This window comes from Silurus aristotelis (genome assembly GCF_946808225.1).
Source record: "Silurus aristotelis genome assembly, chromosome: 6".
In the NCBI taxonomy this organism is placed as follows: domain Eukaryota; kingdom Metazoa; phylum Chordata; class Actinopteri; order Siluriformes; family Siluridae; genus Silurus; species Silurus aristotelis.
In genome coordinates this window covers 14,714,357-14,741,646 of record NC_139579.1, presented here as the reverse complement: position 1 = coordinate 14,741,646, position 27,290 = coordinate 14,714,357, and the positions used below count along the sequence as shown (strand labels likewise).

General features: G+C 37.3%; 1 protein-coding gene across 1 annotated transcript in view; it reads left to right on the top strand.

The window, feature by feature from the left end:
• The window catches only part of insyn2ab (inhibitory synaptic factor 2Ab), a 52,864-nt gene extending 34,412 nt beyond the window's left edge, over positions 1 to 18,452 (top strand). Inside the window, exons 3-4 of the mRNA XM_083545380.1 lie at positions 4,482 to 4,556; positions 16,913 to 18,452. Coding sequence (XP_083401506.1) covers positions 4,482 to 4,556; positions 16,913 to 17,096 — 259 coding nt within the window. The 3' untranslated portion in view covers positions 17,097 to 18,452. The remainder of the gene's footprint in view (positions 1 to 4,481; positions 4,557 to 16,912) is intronic.
• The last annotated feature ends 8,838 nt before the right edge of the window (positions 18,453 to 27,290 follow it).

Here is a 27,290-nt window from a genome sequence, read left to right as displayed (position 1 = left end):
ACAGAATATCAATGACCACAATGACGTTCCAGTGCACTGACAAATAAAGTGATGCAATTAAGTTTTCATTAAGCTTTAATGAAAAGACATAACTGCATGGCCTCTGGGTGCTGAGTGTTTTCTCAGGAGGAATGAGAATCTCCTGTCATGGCAGCACACAAATAATACATCAATCTGTGAAAACTTGGCCGGAGTGATGCACAGCCAAATTCCTTGCTGTGCATATTCACAGAGCTATAGCTAGGGGGATATCATGAAAACCCTGGATTCTCAATGCCTTTCTGTAATCCTGAGATGATCTAGAATGCTGCCCTTCCACAGCTATTTAGTATTAAGCATTCAGGGCCACCATAGAACATTTAACCTACAATATACAGACAAAAGTGTGGTAAACTGATCATAAGATTTGCATGTTAATTTTTTGAACATCCCCATAATTTTGATATTTAGTCCCCATTTGCAGTTATAATAACCTCCACTTTTCTGGGAAGATCCACTATATTTTGGAAACTGTGGTTGTGAAGTTGTGGCTAAATTAGCACTACTTTCCACAAGTTCATTTGTAAATTCAGGTGCTGACTAATAAAGGTGAGGAGACCTGGGATGCAGTCAGTGTGTGATTCATCCCAAAAATAGACAGTAGGGTTATGGTCAGAGGTCTGTAGCAGACCACTCAATATCTTCCACTTGCAAACATGTAAACACCATCTTCATGGAGGTCACATGGGCACTGTTATGGTGGAACGGGTTTGTATCTTCAAATTTATGTGAAGGGAAATTTTTATTTTAGCAACCACATATGGCTGGAAAGGTCAGATGTCTCAATGCTTTTGTCCATATAATGTAGCTCTGTATGTGCATATAGTGTGTGTGTGTGTATATATATATACAGTTGTATGCGAAGTTGTATGCATTGTCAGGGGTTAATAAATATTTGGGTGTTTGGATCAGCAATTTAATTTTGATCTATCAAATAACTGAAGGACACAGTAATATTTCAGTAGTGAAATGAGGTTTATTGGATTAAAAGAAAATGCGCAATATGCATCAAAACGAAATTAGACAGGTGCATAAATTTGGAAAAATCACATCAATAGTTAGTAGTGCCTCCTTTAGCAGAAATAACAGCCTATAGACGCTTCCTATAGCCTGTAATGAGTGTCTGTATTTTGGACCATTTCTCCTTAGAAAACATCTCCAGTTTAGTTAGGTTTGATGGTTGCCGAGCAAGGACAGCTTGCTTCAAATCACCCCACAGATGTTCAATGACATTCAGGTCTGGGGACTGTGATGGCCATTCCAGAACATTGTACTTGTTCCTCTACAAAAATGCCCGTAGATTTTGAGCGATGTTTTGGGTCGTTGTCTTGTTGAAATATCCAGCTCCGGCGTAACTTCAACTTTGTGACTGATTCCTTGCCGCCATGCATAACACCCCTTGTTATGACCAAATAACTCAATCTTTGTTTCATCCATCCACAGCACCTTATTCCAAAATAAAGCTGGCTTGTCTTTCGCATCACTCTCCCATACAGCTTCTTCTTGTGCAAAGTGCGCTGAATTGTTGAACGATGCACAGTGACACCATCTGCAGCAAGTTGATGTTGTAGGTCTTTGGAGGTGTTCTGTGGGCTGTTTTTGACAGTTCTCACCATCATTCGCCTTTGCCTGTCAAGATATTTTATGTGTCCTTCCACTTCTGGCCTTAACAAGAACTGTGCCTGTGGTCTTCCATTTCCTCACCATGTTCCTCACAGTGGACACTGACAGCTTATATCTCTGCGCTAACTTTTTGTAGCCTTCCCCTAAATGATGTTAAATAATGTTGAACAATCTTTGATTTCAGGTCATTTGAGAGTTGTTTTGAGACCCACATGTTGCCACTCTTCAGATTAGAGTCAAAGAGAACAACAACTTGCAATTGGCCACCTCAAATACCTTTTCTCATGATGGGATGCACCTGTCTATGAAGTTCAAGTCTTAATGAGCTCACCAAACCAATTGTGTGTTCCAATTAATCAGTGCTAGACCAAAGAGCTGTCAAAGGACACCAGAAACAAAATTGTAGACCTGCACCAGGCTGGGAAGACTGAATCTGCAATAGGTAAGCAGCTTGGTGTAAAGAAATCAACTGTGGGAGCAATTATTAGAAAATGGAAGACATACAAGACCACTGATAATCTCCCTCGATCTGGGGCTCCATGCAAGATCTCACCCCGTGGGGTCAAAATGATCACAAGAACGGTGAGCAAAAATCCCAGAACCACACGGGGGGACCTAGTGACCTAGCTGGGACCAAAGTAACAAAGGCTACCATCAGTAACACACTATGCCGCCAGGGACTCAAATCCTGCAGTGCCAGATGTGTCCCCCTGCTTAAGCCAGTACATGTCCAAAAGAATGAATGGGGCCATGTATCGTGAGAATTTGAGTGAAAACCTCCTTCAATCAGCAAGGGCATTGAAGATGAAACGTGGATGGGTCTTTCAGCATGACAAAGATCCCAAACACACTGCCTGGGCAACAAAGAAGTGGCTTCGTAAGAAGCATTACAAGGTCCTGGAGTGGCCTAGCCAGTCTCCAGATTTGAACCCCATAGAAAATCTTTGGAGGGAGGTGAAAATCCGTGTTGCCCAGCAACAGCCCCAAAACATCACTGCTCTAGAGGAGATCTGCATGGAGGAATGAGCCAAACTACCAGCAACAGTGTGTAAAAACCTTGTGGAGACTTACAGAAAACATTTGATCTGTCATTGCCAACAAAGGGTATATAACAAAGTACTGAGATGATCTTTTGTTATGGACCAAATACTTATTTTCCACCATAATTTGCAAATAAATTCTTTAAATATCAGACAATGTGATTTTCTGGATTTTTTTCCTCATTTTGTCTCTCATAGTTGAAGTGTGTACCTATGATGAAAATTACAGACCTCTCTCATTTTTTAAGTGGGAGAACTTGCACAATTGGTGGCTGACCCACTCTGTGTGTGTGTGTGTGTGTGTGTGTGTGTGTGTGTGTGTGTGTGTGTGTGTGTGTGTCTATATATATATATATATATATATATATATATATATATATATATATATATATATATATATATATATATATATATACAAATAAACTCTCTTCTTTATAAACTCAGATAGTACATTTAAATATTGTGCATTCACTAACTAGATCAGTTCCCTTAAGAGGTGGAAAGTAATAAAGTACAAATACTTCATTACTGTACTTAATGCGCAGCTTTTTCATCCTATCACTGGTGTATCATTTTCTGGCTATCACACACCAGAGAGGTAGGTTAGACTATAAAGCTAACAATGAGCAAGGCAGAAGGCAACAAGAAGTCCATTATTGCTAATGTGGACGAGACAGAGGAAGTAAGCAATGTAAACATGACTCAGTACAGAGACATTCCTTATCACCTGATCATCATCTTTTCTCTACATGTGTTCTATATTGTGGTTGTTCAACCTGGATACATTCATTAGGTAACAAAATATGAAATTCTTTTGTATTAATATATTAATATGATGTAAGGTCCAGTTACCAGCATGACACTAAAACAGGTAATAGTAATGGCTCCTTTTTATTTAAGTACATGTCAGAGCCTATACTTCTTTGTTTTAACTTGAGTAAAAAAGTGTAGTGAGTACTGTACTTTAGTTTTTTTTACTCATGTTTTACATGATACATGAGTATCTGTACTTCTACTTGAGTGAAGAATGTGTGTACTTTTGCCATCTCTGGTTACCTGGGGTGGAGTAGGGTGGAGAGTGGGTATTGTTTTAATTAGGGAAAAGTGCTTCTCTATAGCTGTCTTCAATTTATGGCTGATAATTGATAACAGTATACTGGAGAGCCATTAGCCAAGAGCCATTACTGACCCTGTCCTGCACTTACCTATAGCTTGTCTCACCTGTTGTTTGTTTATTTATATGTCAGCTTCATTACATAGACTTTAATTGTGGCATAGAAGTTTACAAATATGAGTGTACATTTGCATGGAATTAAAAAATAAATGAACATTTTATGCTGATATTCTAATATTTGTAAATATGGGTACAATAGATAGCTAGGTCACAGCACCAAGGCCCACCAAGGGTTATTTTCTATTCTATTTTGCATTTGTCTGTTTTCTGTTTCTCTAGTTTTCTAACACCTCTCAAGAACTTGCTGGGTGGTAGACCTCCTGGTATAACTGTGAATGAGTGAGCATGCGTAGTGTAGAGTAGAGTATGTGTGTGAGAGCACTGCAATATTCTGGCCTCACATTCATGGTCCTGGGTCCTGCCTTGTCCCCACTGTTCCTGCTATAGAATCCAGGGACACTGCATGACCCAGACAAAGCAGTTAATCAAGTTAAAACATCTTTGAAACCTCTTATTTAATCACATAATGTAATACATGTCTGTAGGACTACTGTTCTAGATCTATAGAGTAGATATTTTTATATGTTTTCTTTTTTCTTTTGCAGCCGACTATCATACCGAACAGGGCAGGATACAGCCAACTGTGACACGTGCCGCAATAGTGCCTGCATCATCTACAGGTGAGACACTGTGGGTTGATGCTACCGTAACCCTGTATTTTATAACAGGAATGGTGTTTATGTGTCTGCCTTGCATTTTTCACAAACAGTGAACTGGTTAAAATGGATTCAATTACTTTCAGTTTCCTTTTGAAAGCTTTGATCTTTATATGGGCTCACACAATATGTTGCAGAAAAGCATTTTAATAAAAAAAAAAAAAAAAAAAAAAAAAAAGAAAAACACTAGACAGGGAATGTTTGGAAATGGGAAACAAAAAAACAAAGTCAGAAGAAAAAAAATCAAGCTATACAGTATTAAAATCCACACAACTTTAAAATGAACATTGTAATTGCAAGACATAAAGTATACAGTGGAAAAACAGGGAGTATAAATACACAGACTACTGAGTCATTAAATGAAGTGATAATTATAAGCCTGGAGATGTTGAATGCTGATAGGTTCAAAGGGAGGTGGGAGTGTTTTAGGGCTTGACAGATGCTCACTCCACCAGACTAATGAAAACAACTTTGTGATTTCATATTGCATAAGTGATGATACTTATTTTAAGAAAAAGGAGGATCATAGGGTGACGTATAAGAGTAGAGGAAGGTGCACACAGGTGGACTATATTCTATGTGGGAGATGCAACCTGAAATATATTGAAAACTGTAAGGTGTTGGCAGGGGATAGTGTAGCTAGACAGCATCGGATGGTGGTCTGTGGGATAGCTTTAGAGGTGAAGATGTAGAGGAGGAGAGTGAGGACTGGAAGAAGAATAAGATGGTAGAAACAAGAAGGAAGACTGTAGTGTGAAGTTCAGGGAAGAGGTCAGACAGGGGCTAAACTGTGGTAAAAGGGTGCTGGAAGATTGGTTAACTACTGCAGAAGTGATAGGGAAGACAGCTAGAAAGGTACTTGGAGTGACATCTGGAAATAGAGAGGAAAACAAAGAGATGTGGAACAAGGAAGTGCCAGAAAGCATAAGGAGAAAGAGGGTGGCAAAACAGGACTGGATCGGCAGAGAGATGAGAAAAGTAGGCAGGGGTACAAGAAGATGCAGCAGCAGGTAAAGAGAGATGTGGCAAAAGCCAAGAAAAGGGCATATGATTAGCTGTATTTGAAGCTGGACACAAAGGAAGGAGAAAAGGATTTGTACCGATTGGCCAGGCAGAGGGACCGAGCTGGGAAGGATGTGCTGCAAGTTAGATAAAAAAAGAATGGAGATGGAAATGTGTTGACTAGTGAGGAGGGTATGTTGAGAAGGTGGAGGGAGTCTTTTGAGCAGCTGATGAATGAGGAAAATGAGAGAGAGAGAGAGAGAGAGAGAGAGAGAGAGAGAGAGAGAGAGAGAGAGAGAGAGAGAGAGAGAGAGAGAGAAGGTTGGATGATGTGGAGATGGTGGAATGAGTGGAATGGGAATGAGTCAGTAGGATTAAGACAAAGTACATGTGTGTGAATGAGAGGGAGGGCAGTGAAGTGGTGCCGTTGCAGGGAGAAGAGGTGGAGAAGATGAATGAGTTTAGGTACCTGGGGTCAACAGTGCAACGTAATGAAGAGTGTGTTAGAGAAGTGAAAAAAAGAGTGCAGGCAGGGTGAAGTGAGTGGAAGAGTTGCAGGAGTGCTTCGTGATAGAAGGGTATCTGCAAGAGTGAAAAAGAAAGTTTATATGACTGTAGTGAGACCTGCGATGTTATATGGTTTAGAGACAACGGCATTGACTAAAAGACAGGAGGTGGAGCTGGGGGTAGCAGAACTGTTGAGATGTTGAGATTTTCATAGGAAGTGACAAGGAGCACAAGATTAGAAACGGAATTATTAGAGGGACAGTGCACGTAGGACATTTTGGAGACAAGGTGAGCGGGGCTAGATTGAGATGGTTTGGACATGTACAGAGGAGAGACATGGGGTATAACGTTAGGAGAATGATGAGGATGGACCTGCCACGAAGGAGGAACAATGCAGGTGGTTTGAAAGAGGCAGATGTAAAGGACAGGGGGTTATGGAGAGGGATGATCCACTGTGTCGACCCCTAATTGGAGAAGCCAAAAGAAGAAGAGTTTTGTCCAGTCAGTCAACCTGAATATAATGAACAATTCAGTACTACATTGCACATTTCTATTTATACAGTGTAAGACATTTTAATAGATTTCATAATGAATTGACTCCAAAAAAGTCTCTTTATATTATGCTATGTATGAGAATATGGGTATAGCGTACTGGCATGTATAGTTCTATAATGCACTGCAAATTCACTTAGAGATTTTGCCTGGGCAAATCTCAAAAACTGTATCAGAGAGACAACACAAATCTTTCAAAAGATATTCCCTCGGTTGGTTTTTCATTAATGATGATGCTGATGGTGGCGGATAATCAAAATATGTTGATTTAAACTTTCCCATAGGTTTCCAGTTAAGCTATGGTCTGGTGACAGTAATGTCCATAGTAAATAATTTACAGCTTTCTTATACACATCAAGATTAAAATTCATCACAGGGTAAGGAAGAGCCAGAATAAATTTGCAATGATTTGTAGTGACACTTCCCTGTAAGGGAATGATATCCAAAGTTCCTCCCACAGCACAAACAAGCAACAAATTTTCCTTTAATTTATCACGTCTGCACATTCATTTCAACATCATTTAAAGAAATGCCTGTAATAAATTAAAAGTCAGCTATAACATTTATTAAAATTAATGCAATTTAATGCAATTGCATTCTATGCAATTAAATATTAAATATTCATATTTGTTCTCAGAATTTACTCACTTGTAGGTACTCAATATTTATACTTTCACAAATCTTGTTAATGTTTTCTTATACAAAATTAATTTAAGATATTAATTTAAAAAAATCTAGGGCTGTCAAAATTAACGCGTTACTAACTAATTCTTCTGATGTCCGATTCATTTATTATTCACACTAATTACTAATTATTACTAATTTATTTGCCTGATTTCCTTGGTCTCTCGTGGATAGCACAAAATATTTATAAGAAAATGTATTCATAAAAATATAATTATTAATTATAAAATGAAGTAAAATGTTAATACAGTACAGTACTGAGTACATAAAATAGCATTTTTGGGGTGGTATCCGTTTATGTCAGTTTTCGTTTATTGCGGTCCATTTTGGAACGTAACCATCGCGATAAACAGGGGATTACTGTACCCTGCCTAACAATATGACTCCAGTAAAAGGAATTTTACATTTCAACTTAAGTAAAAAAAAATAAATACTTACGTATTAAGCATAACTGTAAAATATAGTTCTGTATTATAGAGGACAAGAATCTAAGATATAATCCATTAAATTGTAGTAAAGTCAAAGTAAAAAGTAAATATAAAAATAATAAATAATTACAGTAGCAAAGTATAAATACTTCATTATTGCCCACCATTCCTGAATATCCATATAATCATTTTAGATTTAAAATCTTAACTTTTATTTAAATGACCAACAGTTTAAAGACATAGCATAACATAAGATGACATTTAACTGATTTGTTTACCTTCCTTATTATTAAACAATTAGGATCTGTATAATTAGTTTTGCACCTAGTTGTGAGAAAATGAGAACTACGGTATAACAAGTACTAACAGCTAATTCGTGTAAAGATCACTGTAACACATTTGTTCTGTAAATATTTTGTTATTGAGTTGGGAAGTAGTAGTGTATCAGACATGGACAGGACAGTTAATGATATTACCATATGTGTACATTTTACACACTGGCAGCAGTGATAGAAACCACACATGCTGTATGAAACACAGCTGAATTTCTTTTATAAAACCTTTCTGATTGCATTAAATAGAAGGCAATGTTCAATTACATAGTTTTTAGTGCTCATTAGAGAAGATCTGATTTGCAAGTGCAAACTACATTGTTATCTAGCTAGCTATGTAACTGACTATGCTGTTAATGTGTCTTTGGGGTGTCATTATCAGAAAGCAGAAATCATTTTAATTGCACCAATTCCTTATAAAATTATAATACTGGTTTACAATCATGCTATGGTCCAAAAATAAAATTAAACAGACAAGCTACATTTCTTTAGAGATGAGACCAAAGAAAGCATACTTGGAAGTGTAATGTCAGAGATGTTCAGTTTGATCAGCTATGGGAATTGTTTGACCTTTTTACGGATATTATTTGGTGCTATGGCCACTGGCAAAGCAGGCTTTTCCTTCTGTGATCATTCATACTATACTGTGTGTTTGTATATGTAATACAGAGCCAGAGGGCATTCTTTCTGCAACATAGAGCATTGGATTGCATCATTATATAATCATAGGATGACCTATAAGATGTGTGCGAGTCAACAACAGAGTATGAGACACGAGTGGAAAAACTCCTAGCGGAAAAACACTCTGGATCCTATTGAAGAATTTTACACTCATAATGCACAGTGATGTTTTTGTCACCAAAGACCAACAAGGTTATTATGGTTCAGTGCTGTCACACGGATCCCTACAAACATATTGTACTTATATGCCACATTTTACTTGAATATAGTTAAATATTCATTCATTCATTCATTTTCTCCCGCTTATCCGTAATTCGGGTCGCGGGGGCAGCAGTGTAAGCAGGCCCCCGCCTCCGACTGCTGCCCAATCCTCATAGCACCATCCCTTACGGTCCCTCCTGCAGGTGGTGAGCCCACGGGAAGTATAGTTAAATATCTATTTGTAAATGCTTATTTAAAGTCAAAGTTGCTTGAGTTGAATTCTAGAAACCTGGATTTACTTAAAATTTACACTATATGGCTCAGTGTTTGTGGACACATGACCATCATACTCTGACAACACGTGTAACTTCTCCGAACTGCTGCAACAAACTTTAAAGAAAGCAATTGTATAGAATAACTTGCATAGTGGAGATTTAAGGTTTCTCCTTCACTGTAACAGACACAAAAATGTTCCAACTTGACAATGCTCCTGCATGTTACAGGTACAGAGGTTTACTCAGGTACTGCGATGCGAGATCTATTCATGAATAGTTATATCAGTATGTAACAACACGAATACACTATGCACACACTTTTCCTTTCAGCTACTGTACATGGACTCTCAAACCAAACAAGTTGCTGTGAATGTTAGCTTCCTATTTACCCGTTAATAAAAGTGGCAGGCAACCACGCAGCAGATGGCAATGGAAATGCATTTGTCTAGATAGATTAGAAATTAATTTAAACGTATATGTAAAAACCAGGAAAGTCACTTAGCACCACTGATACAAAAGGCATAATTATTTATTATTATTATTATTATTATTATTATTATTATTATTATTATTATTATTATTATTATTATTATAAATAAATAGTTAAAACCAAGTGTAACAGCATTTTATCTTGATTTTGGAGGTTTCTTCAGTTTGATAATTGTTCAACGCATGCACATGTATCCAGCAGTGTAATAGGTTTTAAATAACAAAAAAAACAAGCAATTTACATGGTAATAATAACTCAGGTTTGTAAAACGGAATTATACCCTGCACACAACACAAGATTTTTGAAAAGGAAGAACATGGGTCTAAAAAACATATTTACAAATGCATATTTTTTTTATTGAAATTGTTACAATTGCATGCTAAACTAGCAAGGGAGGTGGTTAGGATTACGGATTAAGGCTAAATTATTCTAATATATCAGCATAGTGGTTGCTTGTCCCAGTTTGGCCATATGCCAGTTCCCACCCAATACCTACCTTTCTACTAACAAACAGTCTCATCCACATATTCACATCATCTCACAATTCAAACACATCATCTCACAATTCGTTAGTGTCAAAGTTGCTTAAATTGAATTTTGGAAACCTGGATTTAATTAAAATTGACACTATATGGCTCAGTGTTTGTGGACACCTGACGATCACACTCTGACCACCGCCGCAACACACTTTGAAGAACACAACTGTATAGAAGAAGGTTTCTCCTTCGCTGTAACAAAGAGACAAAAATATTTTCCAACATGACAATGAATAAAGTGAGTTTGGAGTAAAAGAAGTTGCTTGAGTAGCCAGCACAGAACCTTAATCTAACTGGACACCTTTCTGATAAACTGGAAATCAGACTTTACTCCAGGCCTTTTACCCGACATCATTACCTGACTTCCCTAATGCTCATGCGGTTGAATGAACACAAATCTCCATAGCTACATTACAAAATTTTTCGGAAACCTTCCCAGCAGAGTGAATGCTATTATAACATAAACAGGGAATAATGAAAATTTGAGCAAGGATGTACAGTATGTGTGATAGTTTATATGTAGTGGGGTTTTTTTTGTGTCAGTAACAATTTTTTACACTGGTATCTCTACTTCAAGAAAATGTGGTTTATGTCTGCATACAGTGATGTTGTGCAAACAGAAAAATCTATGAAATAAAAATTTTTTTTGTATAGCACTTTTAACAATGGACATTGTCTCAAAGCAGCTTTACACAGATAATGCGGTAATAAAGAATGAATAAGATTGTTCTTTATAAGTGTAAGTATGTTCCCAGTGAGCAAGTTGGTGGCAACTGTCTCAAGGAAAAACTCTCTGAGATGGCATAAGGAAGAAACCTTGAGAGGAACCAGACTTAAGACAGAATCCATCCTCATCTGGGTTGCACCAAATGCAAATTTTTTAGAGATAAATTATGTTGAGGTATGCAGTGATGGTGATCAAATGCTACCTGTAGTCCTCAGTCATTGTAGCAGACTGTTGATATTAAGTATAGTCCAAATCTATCCTCAAAAGCTTCTGTGTTGCTCTGTAATTTCATGGATCCTCAGGCCGTTAATGTGAAACATTCCCAAGTGCACGGAGTGGCCTCCAATCGAAGAAAATACCATTCAGAAGCAGGCAAGGATGAAGTGGGCATATCCGAGGAGAGGGGGGGGACAGGAACACTGGTCACTGTTACCTCAGGAGCATGTTTATCTTGACTGAGAGAGAGAAAGAGAGAGAGAAAGAGAGAGAGAGAAGAGGTTTAACAGGGAGAGAGAAATATGGGTTATTAAATATCCTTTTTGTATAAAAGTTAAAGACACTGTGCAGTTGGGAAATATATTTAGTCAACGTAAGAGAACTAAAATCAAGTTAAACGCTGCAAGTGAATTTTAACTCATGTAATGAGCCAGAGACTGATGTTAATAGGGCTCTAATAATCAAAGTGAGATCTCATTACTCCTTTTTGCACTTTGCACTTTTTAAACTGCTTTTAAACACTAGAACTTGTGATAAGATTAAGATACCTGCAACAGAGAAGGTCTTTTCAGGTCTGGAAAGGCTGTAAGTTTCAGTATGAAGTAGAATGTGCCACCACACATACAGGTATTAATGTGTGTGGTGTCACAATTGATGTCACAATAAGAAACAGTATGGGGCTTTAAATGAAAATGTTCTTTTATTTTGTTTATTTAATTAGATACCCAGCATTTTCTATCTCCTTGTACAATTTATCATATTCATCTCAATAAACTTGCTGAAAGATTATGGAAAGAAGTATAAAGCCAGGCCATAGTATGTAGAGAACTGACATAAAGAAACATTTTAATGGATTTGTGTTTCATATCATCCAATATGAATTCAGTATGACTGTCCACAAAAGAACTTAAATAACTGTAAGGTATTGTTATACCTCTTATGCATGCAAAAACTTAACTGGAAGGTCCATGCATTTTTTATGGAAATGCATAAAGTTTATTTACACCAGGCTGTAGTAATCACTTTGCAGCATTTTTGCCTGTTTTTATTTCTTTTCAGGATAATTATTGCTTCTGTCCTGTTAACATTAATTATTTTCTTACTGGTTGATTTAGTTCCCTGTCTCATTTTATATGAGCACTATATTTGCATTATAAGTCACAAGTCTGTTTCCAATAAAGAATTTATGGTAGTGGGATAAACTGAGACAATCCAATACTTTTATGGCAGGTCTAGATGAATATGTTCGGCTGTAGTAGCTCTCTCTTTTTCACTCTGTGTGATTAGCTTTTAGAAAAAGGGAGCATATGCTGTTATAAAAAGAGTTAAAGAGAGAACATAGTATGTGAGCCAGCAACGGTTTGAACGTTGGGCTGTAGTCAGCACTAATGAGATCTGCTGACTCATTGAAACAATCTGAAACAAAAACAAAGTGGAAAAAGACAATGTCTGATTGCACCAATCTGATTCTGACCTGTCTAGAGAGCTTGACCTGACAGTTGATGGCTAGTTCTGCATTTTAGCCTGAAGTTCCAATCAGGTGATCTGGTCCAGTCAGTCGTCCTGTTCCTCCTCCCTCTCTCTTGCTTCTGAGTGAATTATTTTCTGTTTCCGTAACTTGCCTTTCTTTGTATTCTCTATCCATTCCAAGCATCATAGAGAATGGACGTTGATGGCTCATTAAACAGACAAGGGGAGCACAGCAGACGGATTCAGAAGCAGCAGTGATAACCATGTTTTACAACAGAAAGCAGAAGATAATTGCAGCATTTCTGCCTTGTTTTAGCAGTTGTTTCTAAATAACAATAATGCATCAAGTGCCAAGAATGATAACTATAATTAAACCACAGCACTCTTCAATGCTTAGTTCTGATTGGAGAAGATTGTTAATTTATTAATTTTTCTTTTGAAAAACATTATAGATTTGACCTACCACTTGCAAGGAGTATATTACAACACTTAAGGACATTTAATTATAAAAACAAAAAAATGTTTGGTTAAAATAGCAAAGTTTTTGAAGGAGTTTTCAAGTTAAAAAGGTACAATTTAAACTGTGAGCTTTCTGATACAAGAGGCCTTAATGCTAACATGCTGATTTTATTTATTTATTCTTGTAACTGAACTTCAAAAATGCTTGTGAGAGAATCATTTTATATACCTGCTATAAGTTCTAATAGAAAACCACTTGATTTGTGGAATAAAATATTAATTAATGAATTATTAAATAATGACAAATTAACAAATTTCTACAAAATACTTAGTATATGTTGTATAAAAAAATCCATAATCAGCTTGGGGTAGGCAGTGTCATCCAGGTAACCATCACTTTACACAGTCCTTGATTAGTTTCCTATAAAGGCATCATGTTTAATTATTTACTCATAAATATACATACATATACATTAATATATTTCTATATGGTCATATTGTGGCTTGAATTACAATATCTGATGTCTTACAGTATAGAAATGAAGCACAATTTTTGTCCACAGTTTAAGCCAAGCCCCCAGAATAATCTCTTCCTCAATGGAACCTACTGAGATACAGACAGCTGGTACTCCAATGTGCCTTTCGCTTACTGCTAAAGATCCAGCAGCTTACAGAGTAAACACCACCCAATCTATCGCAATCAATCTCGATCTAACTATCTCGCTTTGTGCCAACACAGAAGCAGTGGCTTAATAGAAAAACCTTTTATTTAAATATTTATGGCAATACACAGAGCTAGACTAGTCTGTAATTTGGTGATAAAATACTCAAGGGGATTCTCTCTAAAATCCTATTTTTCTGAGCGTGTTAGAGTAGTGTACGTGTGTGTCAGCTAAAGCATCAGAGCATATAATTGAGAAAGACCTTAGGTTACTTTTATCAGGCACCAACAAAAGAAAGAGATTTATGAATCCATAACTATGCTGTCAATCAAAGAAATGTAATGTAATGTATGCTGGAATAATACAAACACCATGTGATTGGACTGTGGTCCTTTAAAAGTTCAAACTATTGATTTAAAGTGATCATTTAAATAAAAGCTTGATTCAAAGTCTTTTTAATAGTCAGAAAAGTACTTTTGTTACCAGATATTAACATGAACTTGGCCACATACAAGACAACACAGAACTACCAGCTACCAACTATCCAGACCTTAACCATTGATTAATTGTTTAGTACAATCTTGGACACATGCTGGAGCAGTGCACAGCTTCCCTATTCCTCTACAATCTATAGCAGCCAAGAATTGCTGAGCCTTCCCAAACAGTGCAAGAAGAATAATAAGAAGTCTGTTACTTCTAAATTTAACACACTGAAGAGAAATTGACTCCAATCATTTGTACAGTGCTGTCAGTCAATAGAATTGCATCGGCTTGTCATTGCGTACAGTCAAAGTAGAAAAAAAAAAAGGGGAATAAATATTTGGAGGACATGTTTTTTTTTCCTGCATTAAAGATTGGTGTAAATCATCACAGGCTGCACTCTGTCTTTTACAAATGCTGTGTTTTCTATTGCCAAGTGATCTCATAACAAGCAAAAGGTGCTTTGTGCATGGGTGAATACAATTGCCTGCCAAAGTGGTTGTAATTTATTTAGAGCGCATACTAATCTTAAATAAATAGATGTAATTGACGATCATGACTGTACTCATATCCATCCTGTTATGTGTGTTTGAAATGAAATAAATTAGGGAAGGGGAAGGGGGGTTAATGCGCCTATAAACTGCAGAGCTTCTCAATCTCAGTGCTGTTCATCGATGAGTCACAGTATGCAGGACACGGCTGCATGCAGAGTAAATTTATGTAGATCAGATTAAAGCCTTCAGGCCGCTAATCTGAGGTTTTAACTGCTCCTGTCCACGTAGATTATCTTATCAGATAGGGATCATAACTATAGAGGAAAAGAGTGGGTCAGCTAGCTCAGACATACACACACTGACACACAAACTGCACAACTAGTATTCTATGCAATTCTGGGTTTATATCAAACCTTTGCTAAAGACAAAAAATATATATTAGTGTTATATACAACCGTGATTCCAAATAAGTACTATACTATACTATACTATACTATACTATACTATACTATACTATACTATACTATACTATTCTATACTATACTATTCTATTCTATACTATACTATTCTATTCTATACTGTACTATACTATACTATTCTATACTATACTATACTATACTATACTATACAAACTGTAAATAAAAATAGTATTCATTTATCATTTATTCGCAATAAAATACAGAAAATATATCAGTGGTTTAAACTGAGGATATGTACCACTTAAAAGTAATTTTGGATGTAATGGCTGTAAAACATTTCTATGCATATGGGAACTGACAGCACCAGTTGCAGTTGGAGTTGGAGTTTTGCGAGAGGAATCCCCCCAAAGTCCTAGATCTTCTTTGTTGTATTTTTTTATTTCATGATGTGCCAAATACTTTTCAGTTGGTGACAGGTGTGGTGTGCAGACAGGCTAGTTCAGCACCCAGACTCCAACCACAAAAGTCATGCAGTTGCAGTATAGCATTAAGCATTGCCTTGCTAGAATATGAAAAAAAAGAAAAAGACACCATCTGGAGGGAAGCATTTACTGTATTGCTCTGAAATCTGTACATATATTTCAGCATTGATATTTCCTTTGCAGATGTGCAGACTGTTCATTCCCTGTTCATGTTTAGGCACTAGTGCATGCCCATACCATAAGAGATGCTGACTTTGAACTGAGTCGTGATGATAAGCCAGATGGATGCTCTCCTCTTTAGTCCAGAGAATGCAGCGTACATGGTTTCCAACAAGAATTGCACATCATAATTTGTCAGACCAAAGAACAGTTTTTCACTTTTTTCAATCCATTTTAAATTAGCTTTTGCACAGGGAAGATGGCAGCATTTTTGGATCCTGTTCACATATGGCTTCTTGTTTGCATGATAGAGTTTTAACTTGTATTTGAGGAAGGCACAGACTTCACACTTTGTTGTAAACACTTTGTTCACAAACAGTTATTTCTGGAGACTAATGAAAATGCATCGGTTGGGCCTTTCTTTTTAAATTTTACACAAATGATTTTAGTACAAATGCTATTCTAAACAAACAAACTGTTTTTGTGGAAAGTGGAAAGTTGAAAAATGTACGACCTTAATTTCCAAAAATGTAAAATAAATAAATAAATGAATACATTTTAATAAAACCGAAAGCAATGAATTGTAAATTTTATAAACCCTTATTTTTTTGCAATAGAACCTCAACATCAAATGTTTAAACTGAAGAAATGTTATATTTTAGGGAAAAAGAAAAGTAATTTTGTTGGCTGCAACATCTTTAATAAAAAATGGGACAGGGCCATGTTCAACACTGTGTAGCAATCCCTCTTCTTTTATAACAAAAGTCCATATGCATCTGGGAAGTGAGGGGACCAGTGGTTGCAGTTCTGGTTAATGAATGTTGTCCTGTCTGTGTATGATTCCAGTTGCTCAACACCTCTGGGTCTTCTTTGTTGTGTTCTTGTTTCATGAGGCACCAAAGGTTTTCAGTTAGTAAAACTCTGGACACAATGTTAAGCCATACATCAAGATTATTTGGTGTTTCTGTTCATTATAGCTGCAATGTACATAATATTGTTGCATTATATAACACTCATATTTCATTAAGGATTAAACCTCAAGTAATTGCATATATCTTTTTTAGTGTGGAGCTGGACTTTAAATTGCAAGAAGACAAACTCCAGCCATTGATGACAAGACTATGTCCAGCAGTAGAGCCGGCCTACCCTTCTCTGCCTTATACGCATGAAGTCTACACTTCCACCCCCAAGCGCAAGTCCAAGACCGAAGCCAAGAAGCATGCACGCTGGAGACTCTGGTTTCTCTGAATCATGACTTTTACCTCTCTTATTTCACTTATCACACCATAACAAACACCCAGCAGCCCATGTGTCTAATTCTGCACTGACAAACAGACATTGGATTTGAATGAGGAATCACATTTGTTTTCATCCTATCCTTTTTTATAAGAGCCTGGAGACTGGAATCATGTTTACCAAAACGTTTTTTTTTTGTTTGTTTGTTTGTTTGTTTAATGTCTAAAGCAAGCAAGAACGATGGCGAGCATTTTGGATAAGAAAATTTAGGGCTACTAGTAAAACCGAGAAAAAAAAACAAACAAAAGTCTTTATCTCCTTTTTTTGTCCTAAATCCTGTTTCCTTCTGCAGGGGCTCAATAGAGTGAAAGAATTAGTTTGATATTTATCTATCACAACTAGATGGCAAAGCACAAACTTTAGGGAGAATATAATGATTGTTTAATCTTATTTCCTTTCTTTCTTGCTTTCATTTATTCAAAAAAATAGTAGATTTGTTCAGACTTTGAGTTCTGAAAGACAATGTGTACATGCAGAATTAATTGACTGCATGCACAAGACATGGCTTTATATATGACTACTTTAGTTTGTAGCTAACTTTATATATTTTCCATTAAAAATGTCAAGACTTTTTTGTTGATAATTGAGGATTTGGCTCTTGAAGAGTAAATGAGTTGGGTGTTTGTAGTATTCTATAAGCTCAAGAGGAGCTTTCTCTTTGTGTGTTCTCAGAAAAATGCTTTACTATAAATTGTATGACTTTCGATTTCAACAATAGTCTGTTTTTCATACAGAATGATAGCTAAGGTAGTATGTCTGAAACGAATGTAAAACAACAACATTTAGTGGTATCGTCTCAGGCTATTGTTTTATTACAACAACAGCCTACTAACACAACCACTGGAACTGTACCAATTGTGTACAAAACTCAAAACCTAAAACTCTTTGCGACCTGAAAAGTGTAATGATACAGACTAAAAAGAGGGCTATGTAAATATCTTATTTATATAAATTGAAACAGTTATTACTTGTTTAGCTTTGTATTAGTCACTCAAGAATTGTTGACTTCCCTCAAGCTATTATTTAACCTACATCGACTTCAATACTATCAGCAGTATAATGTTAGGAACCAATCAATGGATATCCATACATCATTAAACCATATATTTTTTTATAATTCAGAAACATATTAGTTTATATTTACAGTTGAATTGCACAGTGTGGACTAGCTGTCAGTGTAGCATTATGAGACACAGATGCATTGCTTTACCTTTGAGAAAGTGCAATTGATTTATATTGTGCAATATTCTACATTTTATACTCTTTCTACCCACAAACAATGCATTTACAATAAATAAACTGCTGCAATGCCTGGCCTCTCATTTTTAAACAAAATCAATATTTCAAAAGCATGCAAAAGGAACACTGTCTTTGTTTAGGAATACCTAAAATGTAGATCATGGCAATCAGCTCATAGACCAGATTTAGCCATGCTCTGAAAAGGACTCAGCTGCAGGATTTGAAGGTGCAAACTTTTTTCTTGGTGAAATTGATTGGCTCCAGCTCTGGCATGCTGCACAGACATGCCCTGTGATTGGACTCCCTCCAGTGAAACACCTGCTGCCCAGATATTGCCAGTGAGTGCATGGGGATAAGATGTTTCTTCTCTCTCTCTCTCTCTCTCTCTCTCTCTCTCTCTCTCTCTCTCTCTCACACACTCTCTCTCTCTCTTTAATTTAGCATAAAACAGTATCAGTTTTCTGTGTTAATACATGTTACTTAGAGTTGGTAACAATTTTAATACACTTCACCTGTTAGTCATTAACCAGCTGTGGTACATGCTGATAAGAGATTTCTACTTTAAAGTGGAAGCTTGTGAAATCTAGATGAATCCTGTAGCATGAAATTACCTTTTATTTTTGCCTGCTGCTCTAATAACTCAAAAGCCATTAAATTGGTTATTTCTGTATTTACTTTAACCTGTTAGTCTTTGCCACAGCTTTTGGGACTCACAGCTTAAAATGCCCTGCCAGAATTTAAATGTTGACAGTTCCTGATAAAAGTGGGCTACATACACAATTTAAATATTTTTTTGAGAAGACCCTTTGAGCTTTACTGTCCATTATTTAAAGTTGATATTGCTCAAAAAGATAATCAGTTATAGAAAGTAATAAATGAAGTACCGTGAATATACATTTCCTAAATTGATTTTTTTTTTCTTCATATATAAATACATGAAATCAGTAATGGAGCAATCCAGAAAAGTACAGGGTAAAAGCCATGTCTGGTTCACCCCTCCCTGCTAAACTCAGGTGGCCATTCATACTCTATTCATTCAGTCTGCATATAAATTAATGGCTGACCATTAAAGCCTATTGTTATACATGTTTGGCTATTGATATTAAGTTGGCATTCATATTTATGGACAGGTAGCCAGACAAGCTAGTGTTATATCGTTAGAATCCTGCACTCATTGGTTACATTTTCCATCAATCATTTTGTTTACATAATGCTACTGGCTAAAAATAAAAGGTTTGAAATGATAGGTGCTGCATAATAAAAACATCATGACACCTGCCTATAGAGTGGAGGCTAAAGCCCGAGATTTGCCTCTTTTACCATTTCCTTTTCTTTTTTTTTTTTTGTGGTCTCATTTGTTTTGTAACTACCAGCAATATTATTATTTTTTTTACCACTTTATACCACCAAGATGCCGTCTATTATGCAAAAGTTATTCCAAAACATATAAAAAACAATACACCAATCGAAGTACTGTGACGCAAACAAAACAATAATTATTTAAATTGATTGTTTGGTTGAAGCAAAATGCTTTACAGCATGTTGTTCAGTGGAGCCTTATCTTTCCTAATAAACCTAGATTTGCAGCAGTGAATGTGTTTGTAAATTATTACAATAATTGTTTAAGTACTGCATTTTTTTATGCACATAGTTATTACAAATTCAGCAAATACATTCGTTATATGTTTTCCACTGTTTTTGTAAAACAGTGTTGTAAAATCACTGCTTAAGGCTTAAACCTTTAAAATGATTTTTAGGAGATACACACAGCCGGTGGCTTTGGAAGAGCAGCATGCTCAGTCGGCTCTTGAGGGAGTTGACTGCTCGCATTGTAGCCACATTTCTTCCTCCAAGAAGGGAGAGATTATGGAAGCTAGCAAACCCACAGACTCCTCCCAGCCTGTGCTGTACAAGTAGCTACTGGAGGCAGTGATGCGAGCCGTGTCCAAATTCGAGCTAGCTTGGCCGTACAAAAAGAGAAAGCAGTGCACACCCAGCAAGCTGGATGCGTGCTTCCTGCACCCGGCCTCACAACCCCGCCACTTCACCCTACAAGTCTCTGTGTGTGAACGTGGTGGGGATGAAAGCGTGCAGCTATAGGGCGATGCCACAGGTGAAAGAGACACTAGCTGTTTATCTCTCTCTGGCTGTGGGTCGGTCCATGTCAGAAATTATTAGACACAGAAAGGCATCTGTGGCTCAGCCTTTCCAGCGGGTGTCTTCCTCCACCTCCACCCGGTCGCATAGCAGATTGAGGAGACACGTGGCCTCTTAGTAGGCCCCAAAGGTTGCAGGGAACTGCTCCAGCCGCTCTGGATGGACCTGAGATGAGTTTTGAGAGGCTGGTTCCCTAATGAGACTTCCTGGCAGGTTGGGGAAGCCTGCCAGACGTGTCTCAGTGGGTCCTGCACACGGTAGAGAAGGGCGACTTGATTCAGTTTGGGTCCTCTCCTCCCTGTTTTATCAGGATGTGTCCCACTCTGGTGGGGCACGAGCAGGCTCTTGTCGTGGAACAGGAAGTACGCACTCTCTTAAGCCATCAAGGTTGTCCCTCCTTTACTCAGAGGGTCTGGGTTCTACAGCCAGCTTTGTGGTTCCCAAGAAGGAATGCAGGAATTGCGTCCGATTCTAGATCTACCCTCCTTGAACCACTCCCTTATGAGGCTCAGGTTAAGGATGCTTATTTTTAAGCAGGTCGTGTTTCAGATCAGGTCTAAGGGCTGTTTTTTTCATGATAGATCTAAGAATGCATACTTTTACATATCCATCCTTCCTGCTTACAGGAGGTTCCTGAGGTTTGCTTTTGGGGGTGAAGCTTACCAATATCTGGTCCTCCCGTTCGGCCTGGTGCTCTCACCCCGTACCTTCACAAAATGCATGGATGCCGATAAAACTTCGGGGCATCCGCATTCTGAACTATATTGATAATTCATAGATATTAGCTTGATCAGAGCTTCTGGCAATCTGTCATCGAGATGTCGTTCTCGCCTATATGAAGGAGCTGGTGATAAGACTACACACTAAGAACAGTGTGTTTTCTCCAGTACAGAGAACCATCTTCTTAGGTGTGGTGTGGGACTTGACCGTTATGCGGGCACATCTGTCTCCCACTCGGATCGAAGCTATCCTCACGACAGTCAAGAGAATGAGAGAAGGTCAGTCCACTCTGCATTATTAAGGTCTCGCGGCAAGCCCTTCGAGCCTGAGATATGTGGATAGAACAGGCATTCCTGTCTTAAGGCCCCGTCCTGAGAGCTCCTTGTCGGCACGCAATGCTAATGACAGGTGCATCCCTCTTGCGGTGGGGAGTGATCATGACTGGCACAGGCTCCATCTCATGTGGCACATAAACCTTCCACCAACACATCAGTGGTCTCTTACATCAACCACCAGGGGGGGTCTCCGATCTCGGCCCCTATACAGTCTGGCATGGCAGATCCTCCTGTGTTCACAGGGGAAACTGCTCTTATTGAGGGCTGTCTACATCCCGGGATACTTTGTTTGCTTTTGTTTCGGGGCTTTGTTTGGGACCTTCCAGCCTTCTATTTCGAATCGTGAAAAGTCTGACTTTTTGCCTCCCCTTGATTTTGGCTTGCCCACCCCACTGAACTTCATCAGGTTTTATGACCTCGACCTTAGAGCCACTCCCGGCTCCTCTGTCCTGCGCTCTGGATGTGCTCTCACACACTGGGCAAGGACTGGTCATTGTGGCATGATTCCATTCTCGTTCCCAAAGCGTTGTGAAGCAGCTCGAGTTCTTGAAAGGGAACGTCTCTAGGTTACGTATATAACGTATTAACTCCAACTTTTTTGCTTATACTTGAGCAAATTATACGACTACAAAACGTATTTTATATAATTATTATTCACTCTGTACCTAACATTTAGAAATTGTGTTCATCCAGTTACACTTACACTTTCATTAATAGAACTGTTCAACTTGCTATATCTTCTACACATGCTCTGGCTGATGTGTGTGATCATGATATGTGTCATTGCAAAAATAAATCAGATGATAATATACATTTAGATAATACATTGTGTATTTGGTATTTATGTGACCATTTTCTGTAGCAATGTTGGTAACATTGTCAAGAACAGTTCAGTGCAGTTTACACTAATACAATTTTACACATTTGACTTATTAATTTGATTAATAATAATTAATCACTTACTTTAGTTTAGGTGGTGTTTTTTTTGTGTGATTATTCTTTAGCATTAGAAAAGACCACAACCTTTTATTAGTGATTATATTACATTAAGCCAATCAGACTTGGACTGTAGCCATTCATGGTTTCTATGATGGAGAGAAACTGTAGCAAGATGTGACTAAATTCATGATGCGAGTAATGCTCCTGGAAAGCTTTAGACTGAATGCTTTGGTACGGTTTTAAAACCAAGATCGTAAAATCAAAGAGAACAGTCTGGGGAGAGATTGCAGATTGTTTACTGCTGCGCCTCCACTTTTGCCAACTTACAGGCTAATAAAATGAAATGACAAAATGTAAGTAGTTTAACCAAGTTTTAAAGAATTAAAAGTATTTTTGGAAGGTGAGATTAATAATAAGAGAATTTACACCATTAAATATGGCCAATATAATGTTCTAGTGTAAAGACTTGTAGATCTTCAGTCCGTGGTGCTTGGAAAAAGAAATTGTTCTTGCTGCTGTAGCCATGTAGCCTATTCCATCACATTCAAATTAAAACATTTTGATGAGGTTAAAGCACAAAATGTCAGTTTTAATTCTCATTCACAAGATGAGAAAGATTCTTACCGGCCTGTGATAACTAGACGTGATGTCTAGCACACCAAGCCCATTTACATGAGGAGTGTCTCGGGTCAACCTCATAGATATTCCCCATACACAAGTAGGCAGAGAAATAAAGAGAAAGGAAAGACAGCACAAATTAACGCACAGGGAGCGATCTCTCACCCACCCAGCACGAACAAGGTCATACTCTCTATTTAGATGGAAGAGGTTTTCACAAATACTCCCACTCTAATGAATTACAGCTGAGCATTAGGATTAATTACAATTGCAAAAGAGGGAAGTGGATAGAAAATGGCCGATAAAAATGACAGAGGATAGTACAGAGAGAAACAGAGTGAAGTAGCATCAGTGAAAAAAAAAGCATGGAAAAGAAGGGTACAGCCCAGCTGGACTGCATTTTAATCACTGACCCCACATCGCTTTAAAATTACATGCCATCCTAAGAGCTTATTAAATAATGATGGAGTGCTTGTGCTTGGACAGCTGTAAAAAGTAAAGGATAGTTACTCCCCCCACCTGCTTCTACATCCCCATGAATGTTTAGGAGACACCTTCCTCACTCTCAGCCATGAACCTTGTATAATGCCATATAATAAAAAGTGCAGAAAGGTGAAGAGGTTTAATGGGAATGACAGACAAAGGTTAACCTGTGAAGTAGCGAAGACAGCGCTAATGGAAAATGCTTACTCTGCACTGACTCATGTTGGCTTTTTTGAAATATTCACTCTCCATCTCCACTGTGACCAATAAGTCAGTTAAAATTAGAATATGTGGTTTTTGTAATGAAGCTAAGGGGATTAGTCATTACTCCAGCCCATATAGTATACACCAATGCTACACTGTTAGCTTTTACATGGCACAGCATATTTCAGAGACTTGTACGTTTTAATCAAATTACAATACATTAGTAAAGGACCTAAAAGCTGGACATAAATGAGCTGGTTTCCTCAGCATCTATTCAATACTACTCAAGCAAGCTGACTCTGATTAGTTGCTCAGGTAAAAGGCTTCTATTGTGTCAAACTGCATCACTAAAATTGTTCAGTAAACCATGCAAACCCTTTCATGTAAAAACTCATCAGTTTGCAAGAAATAGAGGACACTAGCATGGACACATTGTAAAAAAACACACTTGAAAAGTGAAGGTTCAGATTATAAACAGATAAATGAACAAATGAATGAATGAGTATTCTATCCAGCCTATAATGCACAGTTCAATGTGCTTTTTTTATTGGCAAAATCATTATCAATGTCTGTAACATTGGGCCATAGGTAGACAACATTTAAAAAACAGAGATAACTCATTTTGAAAAAGAAAAGAGGCACACCACTTAAAAACCATGCATGCTGGAAACAAGGAATCAACAAAGCATGAAAAAAATAATTAAAATGTAGAAAGAGCAGAAATTAACAAACGAATTAATGGTATAACATGGAACAGGTGCACACATTAGGGAAACATGCTGACGATAAGACAGGGTCTAGAGACAAAAAAAGGCACATGGCTATATCGTGTCAGAATCATATTCCATGTCCCTTGCATTTACCAGATCTCAACTCAAGTGAACATCTGAAGAGAATTTTCAAGAAATGTACTAGATACACAACCAGGATCAAAAGAACAATAAGGGAATATATTTTGATAGAATGGTGTTAGACCAGTACATTCCTTGAGAGTAGAATATATACCTAGGCACTTCTAAACTGTTTTGATGGTTTGTGGTACTTATTATTTTTTTTTCTTAATTTGTTATCCATCTGTACATTATGGATATTCACTGTCTGTCAAAAACGACCAAACAAAAAAATGTGGACAGCCTTTTGCTTTTAATTATGTTGCAACGTTTTGATAAGCTTATGCCATTTCACATTTATTTACATCCAGAGTTGCATTAAGATTTTACCAAGATCTTGTATTAATGATGAGAGAGTCAGTATATTGTGTTCTCCAGCACATTCCATATATTCTAAAGGTGTCTGGCCAATCCATGTGTGAAAATCATGTCTCATGCTCCCTGAACCACTGCCCATTCTACCAGAGAAGAAAAGATACACTGATGGAAAAAACTGAGTATATTCAGGTAGTCAGTTTACATCATTTTTCAGAGCACATAACTTTGCTTAACCAATTTCTGTCTACTGATGTAACCCCAGATCATAATGCATCCCCCACAACTTTGAATAGTAGGCACTACACTTGGGTGGGTGCATCACCTTACCCTGATGTTACCCAAAGTGGTTTTCTTAAGGGTACACTGCAGTTGAGTCACAATCACTTAAGTTCTTTTTGTGTTGTGCAAATGGAAATGCTCTAACTTTCATTAGTAAACATAGCAATTGTTTTTTACAATTTGATTTTTAGCAAATGTTTACGTGAACTTCAAAAACTATTATTCAGTTGTTTTTTTCTGATCACATTTCTTCCTCACATATTATGGTTCATCAATATCCTTCCAGTTTTAACAATGCATTGAGCAATTATTAACTCAATTTTAGTAGTTTTAGCAATCTCCATAAATGTATAGTTTAATTGATGCAGGTCAGTTATTGGAATGTTCTGAAACTTAGTAGCATCATTTCTATGACCACAGGATCTTCCAGCATGGTTGTTTAAGAAATGAGAAGCTACTCACCTCATTAATTAGGGTTAATTAACGTGTTGCTAGATGAGACATATCAATCGCTGCACTTTTATTCAAAGGAAGCTAGCCTATTTGCTAAATTAAATCCAGGTAGTGCCTTTTTTCAGCCAGGCAGTGTATTAGCCTATATTATTAAAATAGCATGGGGGAAAATATGTGTATTTGAATGGAATGGTGTACCACTGATGAACCATCACATTTGAAAGTTCCTCTGGATAAGGGCTTCTGACAGTGCTTTAAATGTAAATGTACATTGATGGAGTGGTGTACCATGCAGGGTGCATTCTCTCCTAAGCCAAATGCTTTATTAATAGGCTCTAGATCCACCCTGACCCTGACCAGGATAAAGGAATTACTATAAATAAATGAATTTGTATATATGCAAGGGCTTGTACTGTTCCTAGTAAAGGAATAGACATGAGAAATTTTTTTTTAAAGGACTGATTGATTGTTGACCATGCTGCAGGTGATATAAAAAGAATAGCAGCATGAATTAATTATTTAACATAATGAGTTTGATGGGGAGATTGTGGAGTTGCACACCAAAAGGCCTCATATCCAGATCTATCATGAAAAGTCATGCGCTGAGTTTTAATGTTATTAAGGATTGTGATGACTTGATGAGTTTTGTTAAGGACAAGTGGGTGTGAGAGTACTACATTCTCAGCATCTGAGACAAGCTGAGCAGATGCTGATAGGGCCTATAAACCTAAAGGAATACCCTGGATAACAGGTTTAAGGGATTTGGTTAAATATTTGACTGGATGATAACCTCTGCTCCGGGGCAGAGTCTGGGAAAATTAGAGATTCCTTTAAATATCAAAATGGTTGATGTAATGAGTCATGTTAATATATGGTTTTCTTTTTAGATAACCCTGTTTAACTACTTTGTCATAATATGAACAGTCTGATGTGTACTGATGACAGTAATTTATAATTCAGTAAACTGAGCATACCTTTATGTGTTATGGGACATCAATAATTGCTTTTACTGAATCATAGAAGAAGTGCTGCTCACATTGGCTGATGATAAAACCCAGATACTCCAGCAGGCGGAGGCAGAACTGGAGCATTGTAAGTGCCACCTTAAAACCAAGAAGCAAGAAATCCTCATTGAAAATCTGTTTATGTTTTGCTGAGAGCAGAATGTTGTCTGTATAATTGAGGATAACCATCACAACCATCGGGCAGTTGGAGAAAAGACTGAACAGTGTGCACCTTAGAAGAGAACCCAACAAGGGAATCAATAAACCCTTTAGGGAGACGTGTGCAGGTGTAGTGACATTGCCTAAATTTGATTGAAGAATATGCTGCATTTGGCTGATCACAAACAGTCAGAAAGGCACTAAAGATCAACAACAAAGAAACAAGTGTGTTCATGGGAAATAGAGGACAAGATCTAACTGACATAAGGTACCAGGTGACTAACTGGAATAATCAAATCATTAATATGTCTAAAATCTTGGGTGAAACACCATTCCTTACCCTTTTTC